We start from the raw sequence: 12,698 nt of genomic DNA on the forward strand, positions 1-12,698 counted from the left end.
AGAAAAGTATACAACCATGGCATACTGCCAATTCGGATGTATGGTGATAAACCATGGAGAATAATGAAACAGCTAGAGCGAAAGCTGAGGACCACGCAGCGTGCAATGAAACGTAGAATGGTAGGAATAACAATGAGAGACCGGAGGATGGTAGCATGGCTAAGAGAACAGACAGGAGTTGCAGATGTCCTAGCTGACATCAAGCGAAAAAAATGGACCTGGGCTGGTCTTGTAATGGGCTGGAGCACATTCGTCAGGCACTCTCAAATAATGTCAGGAAATCTGCCACTATCATTAAAGAGAAAAGTGTTCACCAGACAACTGGTGAACAATAAGAGCAACAGAATGGTTACCAAGCGATGGTCAACACAGTTGGGGAAGGCAGGGAGTTAGACAGAGCGACATAATTCGGAGGTTCCCAGGAATAAAATGGAATTAGCTCGCACAGGATATGGTAAACTGGAGATCATTGGGAGAGGCCTTCAACCTGCAGTGGACTAACACAGGCTGAGAATGATGATGATGCCCCGCCGCGGTGGTCTAGTGACTAAGGTACTCAGCTGCTGACCCGCAGGTCGCGGGATCAAATCCCGGCTGCGGCGGCTGCATTTTCGATGGAGGCGAAAATGCTGTAGGCCCGTGTGCTCAGATTTGGGTGCACGTTCAAGAACCCCAGGTGGTCGAAATTTCCGGAGCCCTCCACTACGGCGTCTCATAATCATATGGTGGTTTTGGGACGTTGAACCCCAAATATCAATCAATGATGATGATGATGATGATGAATTAGGGAACATAGAATTGTCGAAGAAGACTACAGAGAAAGAGTGCTGGGAGGTGCACATACATATGAAACATTTTCCACATTGATTAATACACTAACACTTCTTATTTCTAGAGGCTGAATAATTACTGTAGGAGACTGTTTGAATAACACTTTGTGCACATGGTTAACGGTCACCAAGTCATACTTTACTGGTCGGCACCGAAGTTTCCAGACACATATGCATGTGTTATCACCACTTGAAATGATCTTTTCAATAATGGCAAATGATCCATCCAAGAGTTGAACAACTGAAGTATTAGTCTTTTTCTTTGACGCGTACAAGCAGTCTGTCAGGATTGAACCGTTTACCATCATTCTTCTGTACTTTACAGAGGGTGGCAGAATTTCTTGCTCAGGTGATGAACAGGCTGGTGGAATACAAGAACCACTTCCAAAAAAACGGGTGCCATCACTGCTGCTTTTGCTTTTGTGAGTGACCTTGGCATCAAAAGAATTGCAATACAGCACCACGCTAGGGCTGGCAGTCAGATCCTGCAGCTCCATTACAGTGTTTTCAATCTGCAGAACTCTACACAGCTGGTGTGGAATTCCATTTGCAGCTTTGATGGCCTCTTTGAGGCTCCCATTTCCCGATTCAAATGGAAATGCGGAATGTGCCCACAGGGGTCCCCAGTCGTGGATACTCTTGACAATATGTGTCAGCTGGTGCATGTTATATGTCATGAAAGCTTTTCCAAAAAGCATTTCTGAGCGCACATGAAACTCTAACAAGAGTTTCTCTGCTCTGTTAACTTCAGCAGTTTCGATACTGCGCTGCAGCATAATATGTAAAGCTTCCACCAAGCATGCCCAATGCTCAAGGTATCTTCTCTCCAGAATACCATGGAGCACTGGGATGCTGTAATATAGTATCCAATTCTCCAGCTCTTTAGCTTTCCACCATCTCCGCTCTTTTGTTGCTCGCGGCAATCTTTTCACGTCTCTCGGTGGCCTGATAGCCAAAAGCCTCTCATCGACCATGTTTTGCTTGCGACTGAGGGAGTAGGCATAACCTGATGACTCAAACCACAAGTCTAAAAACTGCCGTGCTACACCGAGTAAAATACAGTGCATGTAGTCAGGGACAAAGCCTGATACGATATTAAAATAGGGCAGGCCGATCAACGGAGATGCTGTTTTAACACCATTAACAGTCACACCTTCCCTAACTGCAGTCATCATATCTTCGACCATCTGGCTTTCAGTGCGCTCAGTGGGGTTCAATGGTTGAACAGGGTACTTAGTAGAACCACCAGCTCGTTCACCTTTCTGCAGACACCAGTTACATCCGAAATAACCATTAAATTGTGTGACACCTTGCATAGGTGCCCTGGCAACAGAGTCAACTGCACAACAAATGCAATAAGCTTTGTATGTCTGCAGTTGACCCTTCCGCTCCAACACAAAGCCATTTTCACTGAGGTGGCTCATTTCCTTTACAAATGTGTTCTGAAAAAGCTCCATATTTGGTTTCTCCTTCCAAAACCACAATGCCGCAAGGACGAGTTTTGACATTCTCTGTTCAGCTGGGATCTCATTAACAATTAACTGAATAGGCCAAATGGACGTGCCACTTGATTTGAACAGCGGTGTGCCATCGGCATTTAGGGTGAAGGTGATTCTGGGCCCACACTGCTGTGTTGAAGCTGCGAATTTGTGGTACATTTCACCATCACATAGATCACCCAGTGAGCCATCATGGTGAAGTGGCTTTGTTAGGTCAAGGAGTGCACAGTCTTTCAACAATCTTTGCAACTGTGATTCCACATCAAGAGTCACAAAAAAAGGCATATCAGATAGACTGGAAACACTCGTTCTGTGCCCACACTGTATGCACTGAAAAGAGGCATTTGTTTCAGCATTTTCTATATGTGTGAAGCATTTGGGGCAAAAACAATAATATGTCATGGTTGTGCCAGTTTTGCTCAAAAGTTTGGAGAGCTGGTACCGTGAATCAGGCAATATTGGATGTTCGAAAATTCTGTTAATAAGGTCCAACATGCTGGTCAGCCCAGTGAATGACAAATTATTTTTCACAGCGTGCTTCAGCACCATGAGGAGAATGTCACCTCTGGACAAAACCACTCTTTCAGTGATAACATCAGTAAATAACTCTCCAAACTGCGACTTGCCACCATGACTCGGCCCCGTGGGACTGTTAGGCATTTGCTGCTGAAAGGAGAAAAGAAATAATTGTTCAAAATGGCAGCACTCGACTGAGACTTCACAATTAATTATCCAAGTCAGCTAGAAATCGATCCCTCTTTTCTCGACAAATGATGCCATATATCCCAATTTCTGTGCCACATACCCACGTCCATGACGGTTGGCTGATTTGCTGCATATAGTTACCGTGGCCGCCGCGGGATGCCGCCATGTACCCCCCTCCCTCCGTGCACTTGTGATTACACTGACAGTAAGCCACGCATTTGAAGAAAAACAAGAAGGTGCTCAAGGTCATGATGCACAATGATAAAGGGGCACATGTTCTTGCCCCCTTGTCATCCCCCTCCCTGCACTGCTTTCACAAACATAGCGCTGTGTGTGTGTGAGCCTTCATTGTGTCTTCGTTTTCAGTGAGCTCTTACCGTTCATAAATTCTGCATTTCCAATGCCTAAACAAGCTAAGTGATCCCCCAGCAGTTAATGACATCAGCCATGTTTGTGTAATTTTTGCAACTTCCGATGGACCTACCATGTCATCTTCTGAAGGCAGCTCTCCAGGATCATGTTGCTCTGAACCATCCTCATCAGACATGGACAGCTGCAAAACAAATAGAGCAGAGAAAACACAAAAACGATGAAACCAAGAGAAAAGGGAACTCGTCAGAGATCGGCACCACCTCGACGTGTGACAAAGCCATGTTCGATTTTTAGTGCAAAATCTGCAATGACACCACATATGGAGACACAACAGGCACAAGTGCTGTCATGCCTCTGCGATGTCACCGCATATTACTAAATACTCCGAACAACCACTTCTGTTATACAAAAAAATACCCACATAAATATAGATATGTGTGCATACCTCTTCATCATTTAGCAATGTGTCATGGGAAACCATCGGGTTGGCATGCTGTGGCCTATCATTGGTTGCTTGCAGTTCTGGAGTAGTGGGACTGACCGGAGCAGATGTCACCCTGGAGGCTGCTGTGCTACAAGCATCGCTTGAAGTTTCCTGCAAGAAAACAGCTTATTAATAAAAATGCACTTAACGTCTCGAACATACTACCTCACCTGTTCATCCTCACTACTCAACGTATCAGTTCGAAGTATGCCATTTATATCTGTCGAGACTGAAGCTTGTCCTGCTGCTTCATCATCAGACGAGGATGTGTCCATAGGCACCTCCTGAATGCGAAGAAGTATCTTAGACATATGTGCACGCCTTAAGTCGAAGCTTTACTGTGTAAGCTCCTATCTAATGTATCGTAATAGAGAAAGGTTTTTGTTTGTTTTTGAGAATGACAGCATCAGTTCTCATTGGGTTTGTTGCATTTAAACCCAATGCTAATAATAATATTGGGTTTACTTAGACAAAAACTTAACTCAATGACTGACTCAGCAATGACAAGTGACATCACAATTTTGCTAATAACAAACCCAAGGCACGCAAAATCGATTAATTACGCATTAATGTAAAATATAACTAACCTGTAGGCAAGATATTCGCAAAACTCCTGCGAACATTGTTACCATTTTACGTAAGCCGTGAATTCAGACAGAAAAGTCCGCTTTAAATGTTCTAACAGATGCAATGTACTGAACTGCTACAACTGCTTTCAATGCCCTATTAGAGATTTGTTAAAAAAAATTTTAAGTCAATGTTAAAATCGGTTACAATGACCCGCTCAAATAGCGGCTGCCATTCACAGCCGCTTTATTTGTACTCAAATGTCGCAGCAATACCAGTTTGCTCACTACCAGTTGTTCACTAAACAGTAATTTACAGCGTGGTTCGGTACCGCCAAGCGAGCGATATCTGCCGTCAATATTTACGTTCACCCTCGGCAACTACATGTGCGGACAAACGCAGGTTGTTCGCCCACACAAACTGTTGTTAATACGCTAGGCGTGTTATGCGAACCAAGACATGCAGTCTCGTGTGAGTCTTGAACACCAGCGCCAATTGAAGGCGTTAGAACAAAAACAAAGGTAAACTTACACGCTGTTGGCAACCCCTCTCAGTACTTCTCGGTAGCACAAAGTCCGATCCATGGTTGATATATCGTTTATATGGGCCTCTCTTCTTTCTCTTTGGAAGTTGATACATTATGACCGCATTAGACGATTTGTTGGTGCACGTGTGGATGCTCCTCAGATTGTTGTTGAGCGCACAACCGAACACCACTTCAGCACAACGGCAACCATGGCACATCCTGACTGGTCAGCGTCACAAAAGATGTCCAGTTTCGTATTTCAATATTTCATTTATTACTGTAATATCTGTACATCTGGTAAACCAATATATACTCATAAAACCTAAATAAAATGGACATATTAATATTGAAGTCATATGCGTCTATGTAGCACGATGTGTTTACGTGGAAACCTGTATCTGCCAGTCGGCTTGAAGTACGAGCTCGCGGCTCGCGCGTACGTTTACATTCAGCACGTGCAACGGCAGTCTGACCGCTGGCCGCAGATTTGCGTGCGATCCTGCGAAGTGATCATTCGGCTGCGTATCCTCTTTGTGTTTTTTTCGTGCACTAACGGCACAGTGTACTGCAGAATGATCACGCACGCTAAAGTACGTTACGAAGACGATCGGAAACTTGCGATTGTGGATGTTGGCGACATCGAAAACTTCAAACCAGAGCACGCGAAGGACTTCAAGTCCAAGTTCTTCTATTCTGTAAAGTGGACCGATCCGGACGGGACCTCTGATTACTACCGGGCTCGGATCCTAGCTTTGGGAGGTAAGCTCTTCGTTTGCGACCCTGGCACACATTTATTTTGCCTTGTCAAGTTCAACATTAAGTGCATTTTTGTGTTCCGCGGTGCGCATATGCCTATCGTTGATGCTATCCGGTGCGTGCGGTCGGTCGGCAGGTATAATTTGATTAATGAAACATAATTTTGTCTTGAAATGAGCGTAGTTCAAATATAGTCTTGCAACTTCCGTTATTTATAAATAGGCCTAATGAAGCTAGTGTATAAAAATTACTATATATACTCAACTGTCTTTTGCGCTCTTGCAAATGCAATTAATATGCCTAAAACTTGTTGCTAAGTGAGATGGATATCTAAGGGATCGCCTTTCTTTCTATTCTTCATGCGGTACAGCACAACTCGATAATATTCCTTAAAATGTATGCACTGATCCAGATCATAGACCCCTCTCCTCCAACTTTTGACGCTATTGTCTGCGAAGCTTCCAGCGTACGGCACGTGGCAAACTTGTTGAGTCCTTCCCAGCTGCCTTTATGTTTTCAGAATACAGTAAAAGCTCGTTAATTCGAACTCGAATGGGACTATAAAATTGTTCGTATTAAGTGGAGTTGAAAAATTGCGCAGGCGCTAGAATGAAGACATTGTTCCACACTGTGTGGAGAACCCAGAGAAGCCACCTCTGGACTCGTTCCCGCAAACTAGGTGATACTACATGTTTGTGGCAGGTAATTTCATAAATTAAATTCAGGCTGTGACAGCAAGAGAATTTATTGATCAGTCAGTGATACACCAGAAACAAGCATAGACTACAAAGAACAGACTACAAAGAACACAGGACAGAGTTTAACAGAACGAGTGCAACCGTCAAGTGGTCTTATTTTCATGCGTAGTGAATAATAAGGCTAGTTGATGCTTGCGCTCAGTCTGTAAAACTGCGTTCTTTGTAGTAGTCTTCATAGCGGCGCCCTTCCATAAGTGCATTCAACTATTATGTAGGTCAAATAAAATAATTATTTTTGATCATCTGTGTTCATGCAATAATCATTAATTCATTATCTTCACCATAGCAGTCAGATCCCCCCTCCCCGAAATAAAAAAAAAAAAGGAACCAGGATTTGCGTGTATATATATATGTATATATTGCGTATTTGACCTCTCCTTACACAAATGCATATACGCAAACATCTAGAGCTCAGTTATACAGTATATACAGTAGTCTTATGCAAAGACAGTTAATGAGCACATGTTTTATGGTTGTGATACTACGCACATATATATTCTCCCTGCTTCTGTTTAAGGCTTACATGCATATAGAGCATGAACTTTTTTAATATTGAAACAAAGACTACCGGAAATTTCAAGGATCCTTTCATATAAGTAGAAGGCTTATTTAAGTGTACACTTAGCATAATATTCCTTCCCACTTAATCTGTTGTCACTCTTCTGTGTTTTTCTTTATACTTGCAGTGCAGCCTAGTCGCACATCCATGGCTCATAATGAAATTATTTCCTCGTAACATTTTTCAATGTGTACGACCTCAATATTTTCCAGAATCTGAAGACGACTTGGAGGGGGAGGGAGGAAGCCGGCAGAGGCCTAGGTTTGAAAAAATGGCTTATTCACCTGACGGCGGAAGTGAGGATGAAGATGATGTCCAGCCAGAGGTACTTGTTTATGCAGTGCCATATCATTCTTTATGCATTGCACAACTTAAACAGCCTCATAAGACATTTTTTTGTTTGTGTACAGCGTCCCGTGAAAAAGCCCTCTGGCCCAAAACAGGAGCTCTTGGACATGCTGAAGAGAAAAAAGGATGACATCTGCCGAAAGGAGGAAACAGCTACAAAGAAACAAAAAAAGAGGGAGACCTATGACGATAGGGGCAGCCTAGTCAGTGAGCTCAAGAACAAGCTACAGAGGCTTGAACAACTGATGGATAGAAAGAGCAAAAAAATAGAGCAGCTCCAAAACAAGAATAACACATTAGAAAAGGAGGCCATGGAGCTGAGGCGGCTTAATGTGAGGCTGCAGGAAAAAATTCTGACAGCCTTAGATGAAGGCAAAGGTATGGAATTCGGCTTTTCGTAGTTTTGTGGCTTCTGTGGCTGCTATGTACGTAGACTTATTTGTAATTTGTATGCCAGTAGCATGGTCACACATTTTTTTTTTTTTTTTTCAGGTTTGGGGGGGAGGGGGCACTCAGCTATGCTTTATGTATGTTTATGCATGCATTTGTATGCGCGTTTATACACATGCCAAACTGAAATTTCAGGGGGGGGGAATTATGGGCTTCCTTAAATTTAAAGCTATTCCTTACAATTTCAAACCACAAAATCGAACGAAGTGATGTTTGTGCATACTACCATGTTTACACATTCTTACGATAAGGAGCGAGTTTGCTTATTTAAGAAAATTACAAAAAAATATAGGGTATTGCAGTTATAACATGAGCTCGCCATCCTATGTTGGAGAGCTTCTCTTCTGACCAGTGGTGACGACCTTGCATAGGACCACAAAAGGCTTTTCAAGTCAGCGGAGCATGAAAGAATTTGTCGCACTTCTTCATCACCCAACAACTATATGCTCATTTACGCCTTGATGCCACTGCCTATGATTTTCGAATATCTTTGGACAGTTTATTGTTTTATTGTTAAGCAAATCCTTTTGCATTTTCTTCATGTTTTACCAGGCAGTGGTTGCATGTGCAAAACATTGCATAGATCCAACACGTCCATTGTCACTTAGAATGCTCTTTGAAGGTGCTTTGAAACAAAATAATAAAATTGCTGTTTTATGTGTAGCCTGGTTTCACATCTAATATGAGGTGCATTCTCAAATTGTTAGTTACAAAAAAAAAAAAAAAAGAAAAAAACTCAAGTTAATACAATACTTGCATTTGGTACAATTTCTTTGATGTAGCTATATTTTGGGTGAGAGCCTTGATATTGAAACTCATATGTTTTGAATGTTGATTGCTGACAATGCTGTCTTCTTAAAGTGACTTGAGTTCTGCTGTTTGTAGTGAGCCTCGCTTCATGTTGATGGTGCAGGCAACAGTAGAGCTGCGTGCTCAATTAAGAGCAAACCGGAGCACTCAAGGATGGAGCTCATAGATATTGACATGGATGTGATTCCAAGGGAGACAACACCGCCACCAGATGATTGCCCAAGAAAAGAGAATGCCACGGTAATGTGCATATCTAAAGGGCAGCTTCAGGAATTTTTAGTTTTGCATACAGTTGTCGTTGTAGGTGAAATTTTTTTTGTGCTTGCTTAACTGTAAATGCTGCTTTTTCAGATGGTTGTTATGATTTTTTTTTTGCAATACATTCCTCTGATGCAGGTGGACATTGGCAGTGGCCTTCGAATAAATTCTTGTGCGTGGAGTCACATCCAGGGCCATCAAAAGGATTCTCTTTTTGTGAAAGACCTGCTTCTTGGAATTTGGCCAAAGGAGCAGCTGAAAAACCGCTCTTTGCAAGGTATGTTGCTGTTCTATAGATTTTTTTTTTTATAACGACAAAGCTCTTTAGGCTAGCCTTATTCTGTTCAAGGCAAAGAAATTCCTAGGTGGGTATGTGCCACAGGAATTGGCCAATCCCCAATGCAAGTTCAGCAGGTGCAAGTGTTAAATGAAAACTGCTTGACGGAGTGGAGCATGTCAAACATGGGAGAGGAAGAAAGAGAACTAAGAGGAGTAAAGGCATAAAATGATCGAAAGACTAGACTCGGAGAAAGAGATAGAAAAGCAGAGAGCAAGACAAAGAGAAACAGGAAGAGAGTGAGAGACATAGATAGAGGAAGTAATCAGTAGAGAGAGAAAGGAAGGGAAGAAAGAGCAAGAAAGAAACCGAGAAATTAAAAGGAGCAACAAGGAAGGCTGCCCCGCTCCGCTGTTTCTTCAGGCTTGGCACCACTAATGCGAAGCTGCCATAATTTTTTTTAGCGCTGTGAACTAGAAGTAGCAGTATTATAGTTAACCACTGTTCATTTGTGTCTTGCAGGAAAGCGGTGTCCACGATTTCCGGATCGGCCTGCAAAAACTCCACTGACGCCTTGGAAAGTGGAAGTGATGCGGGGTAAGTGTCCATGCTTTTTAAGATATTTTGGTGTAGACTGTCTTTGTTCATTCTGCCTCAGACCATATTCTTATAGACTCCATTTTTGTTTAAGAACTGTTTCTTCTTGCCAGTTAGTGATGCCCTGTGAACCTTTTGTTTTAGATTGTTACAGACGGCGACTGCAGCGCCAAGGTATTCCTGAAAACCTTGTGCCTGCTGCACTCAAGCAGCTAAACCATTTTGTGGTGGAGAAGCTGGCAGACCTTGAGAGGATGGCAAAACGGTGAGATGCAGTTGTAAATGTGTTTTGATGAATTTCAGGAAGGTTCTTGTATGTAGTTTTAAATGACATGCAGCCTTGTAAAAAAAAGTGTTCAAAGCATCATACTGATTAAATGCCATGCCAGTGCATTTACTCACACCTGTGAAGTATGTGTGAGATCATGTGGTAAAAACTAGTCTTGAGCTCCTAGCACATCAAGTTAGCACTTTACTCACATCTGAGCAGGCCCAAATTCTAGGCTGACCCCCTAAGGTTTGAAGCCAGAAAAAAGAAAAGAAAATGTTACCTCAAATGTAGACCCAGCAGGAAAACGTTTACAGTATGCAAAAAACTCAAAACACATACAGTAGAACCCAGATATATATATAGAGCCATAAAGGAGATTGCAAAATAGTTTGATATGGCAGCAAAGCAGACAACTCGTCCAGCTTTCTCCTGTGTGTGTTTGTGTGTACAATGATTCTCTGCTGAACAGTGCTGTTCTCTTGAAACCCGGCGCCTGCTACAATGTGTAGCCTGCTATGTATGGTCACAATATTACTGCACTGGGACCCCTTTCCGTGCTTGTTTACTATGTCAGTGTCTGTGCAGTAACATTTTCTTGTGCGTAAGCGTTCACTTCTGACAATAAGCGGGTGTTGCGTGCATCATTTTGGGCCAATGTGGCGGCTATGCTTTTTTGTGCAGTTAAGGCGGTTTTAGCTATTCCACCATGGCACCAACGCATTTGGGTTGTTGCATATTAGCAGTATGCAGTAAGTTTAAATGGCGCTGTGCCTTACATGCTGCTAAACAGGTAGTCGAAAATGCCTAGTGCAATAGGGCTGTCGGCAATCCGTTGCACTCTCATGTTTGTCAGTGGCTGCTATCACATTTGCAGCCATCGCCACATGTGCTTAAGTCTTAATCGATGGCCAGCCGGTGCGTCCAAATGAAAATGTGAAATATTTTGCACAGTACAGCATGCTACTGGCCACACCTAGAGTTGCGGGGTGCACCTTGAATCAACAAGCTTATGAGCCTTGATGGCATGATCAATCCATGGTTATTATGCTGGTGGAAACAATTACTGCTATCACTCAACTGTAACAATTTTTTAAGTACTCAAATATAAACCAACCCGACAGTATTTGAGTTTGAGAAAGACTATTGGCCTAGATTTGCGTAAATATGATACACACTCTGCCTACAGCAATAAGCAATGTCATTACCTATCCCTAATATTCTGACAGGTCCATTTCTAAGGATAGTTCTGCAGCAGGCTACCATTGAAAATGTTGCAAAGGGCCAGCTCTCATGCCTTGAAGTCGTAGTGTGGTTCAAGCACCACAATGTCGTTGCATCATGTGTATATGTAACATTAGCGATGTGAACTTGTAACTTTCATGCACTTGTGTATTTTTCAACACTTTCAGGGAGAAGGACAACCTTAAGCCACAGGAAAGCTGTGAATAAGGCCAGCAAATTCCAAGGTCAAGAGTAAGCCGTGCCTGCAAATTTGGTCTAGTCATTTTCCAGTCAACTTTTGCAATACTTGTACAAGTAATAAATTATTGTAAATCAAGTACCTTCATTTTATGGTTTTTATTTTATGCATGTGCAATACACATCACTCACGACCAAGCATACCGGATCATTTTGGTCAGGATGAACATTTTTGCTTTAACAATTTGGTGTGCTCTTTGCCCATGTATTTCAGCCAAACACCAATTTGTAATGGAAGAATGTTAGGTTCAAGCTAGACCAAGCTAGAAGTTCACTTCAAATGGTTGACCAGTTGCACACCAGCCAGCTCTAACTGGATGACCATGTACATTCAACTGGCTGACCAATGGCGCACCAATCAGCTTCAATTGGATGACCTGTTGGCACCAGTTGGCTTGAACTGGATCACCACATGTTTTCAACTGGTTAACCATTTGGGCACCAGTCAGCTTCTATTGGATGACCTGTTGGGTGCCAGTTCACTCTAACTGGGGGACCATACGTTTTCAACTGGTTAACCAGTTGGACACCAATTCACGTGAGCTGGTTAACCGGTTGGCTTTAACTGGATCATTATGTGTTTGACTGGCTGACCAATGGCGCACCAATCAGCTTCAATTGGATGACCTGTTGGCACCAGTTGGCATGAACTGGATCACCACATGTTTTCAACTGGTTAACCATTTGAACACCAATTGTCATTGACTGGTTGACCAATTGCACTCCAGTATCTTTAATTGGATGACCATATGTGTTCAACTGGCTAAACAGTTGAGCACCAGTTGGCTTTAACTGGATCACCATACGTGTTCAACTGGTTAACCAATTGGGCGCCAATCAGCTTCTATTGGATAACCAGTTGGCTTTAACTGGATAACCATTTGGACGCCAATTTACATTGACTGGTTGAATAGGTGGACACCAGTTATCTAGAATTGGTTGACCAATTGGACACCAGTTAGCTTTAACTGGTTGCAGTGAAAAGAAAGCTGGGCACCAATTAAGATTCGGTTACGTCCAGTTAAATATAATTGGAAAACCAATTGGCCACCGGCACTGTCCAAATGGTTCACCAATTGGACGTAAACTGGTCTACCAATTGGATATAATTGGTACGCTCCCAACTGGTGGCGAAATTCCAATTGGTCGAGA

The 12,698-nt window shown here is 42.7% G+C and overlaps 2 protein-coding genes across 4 annotated transcripts; one reads left to right on the forward strand and one right to left on the reverse strand.

The window, feature by feature from the left end:
• Nucleotides 1–361: 361 nt before the first annotated feature.
• LOC142769195 (uncharacterized) lies at nucleotides 362–5,463 on the reverse strand. 3 transcript variants are annotated; one of them, XM_075872204.1, is made up of 5 exons: nucleotides 4,989–5,463; nucleotides 4,061–4,174; nucleotides 3,852–4,001; nucleotides 3,519–3,587; nucleotides 362–2,992 (listed from the first exon to the last, which is right to left on the reverse strand). In XM_075872204.1, the coding sequence occupies exons 1-5, from the start codon at nucleotides 5,199–5,201 to the stop codon at nucleotides 812–814; spliced, it is 2,727 nt and encodes a 908-aa protein (XP_075728319.1). In that variant the 5' UTR covers nucleotides 5,202–5,463; the 3' UTR covers nucleotides 362–811. The 3 variants fall into 3 exon arrangements, with proteins under 3 accessions (XP_075728319.1, XP_075728317.1, XP_075728320.1); XM_075872202.1 differs by having other exon boundaries at nucleotides 362–2,995; XM_075872205.1 differs by lacking the exon at nucleotides 362–2,992 and having other exon boundaries at nucleotides 3,275–3,587.
• Nucleotides 5,464–5,554: 91 nt separating this feature from the next.
• LOC142769196 (uncharacterized) lies at nucleotides 5,555–11,634 on the forward strand. The gene is made up of 8 exons (XM_075872206.1): nucleotides 5,555–5,742; nucleotides 7,269–7,381; nucleotides 7,467–7,782; nucleotides 8,768–8,904; nucleotides 9,061–9,199; nucleotides 9,722–9,796; nucleotides 9,941–10,061; nucleotides 11,477–11,634. The coding sequence occupies exons 1-8, from the start codon at nucleotides 5,556–5,558 to the stop codon at nucleotides 11,514–11,516; spliced, it is 1,128 nt and encodes a 375-aa protein (XP_075728321.1). The 5' UTR covers nucleotide 5,555; the 3' UTR covers nucleotides 11,517–11,634.
• Nucleotides 11,635–12,698: the final 1,064 nt, after the last annotated feature.

This window comes from Rhipicephalus microplus, chromosome 8, assembly GCF_043290135.1.
Source record: "Rhipicephalus microplus isolate Deutch F79 chromosome 8, USDA_Rmic, whole genome shotgun sequence".
In the NCBI taxonomy this organism is placed as follows: domain Eukaryota; kingdom Metazoa; phylum Arthropoda; class Arachnida; order Ixodida; family Ixodidae; genus Rhipicephalus; species Rhipicephalus microplus.

Coding starts and splice junctions, on each gene's coding strand:
- LOC142769195 (XM_075872202.1), bottom strand. CDS start 5,201: ATGTGCCATGGTTGCCGTTGTGCTGAAGTGGTGTTCGGTTGTGCGCTC. Junction 4,002..4,060: donor TGAGTAGTGAGGATGAACAG/GTGAGGTAGTAT, acceptor GTTTTCTTGCAG/GAAACTTCAAGCGATGCTTG. Junction 2,996..3,518: donor TGCCTTCAGAAGATGACATG/GTAGGTCCATCG, acceptor TTCTCCTTTCAG/CAGCAAATGCCTAACAGTCC.
- LOC142769196 (XM_075872206.1), top strand. CDS start 5,556: ATGATCACGCACGCTAAAGTACGTTACGAAGACGATCGGAAACTTGCG. Junction 7,783..8,767: donor AGCCTTAGATGAAGGCAAAG/GTATGGAATTCG, acceptor TTGATGGTGCAG/GCAACAGTAGAGCTGCGTGC. Junction 9,200..9,721: donor GAAAAACCGCTCTTTGCAAG/GTATGTTGCTGT, acceptor TGTGTCTTGCAG/GAAAGCGGTGTCCACGATTT.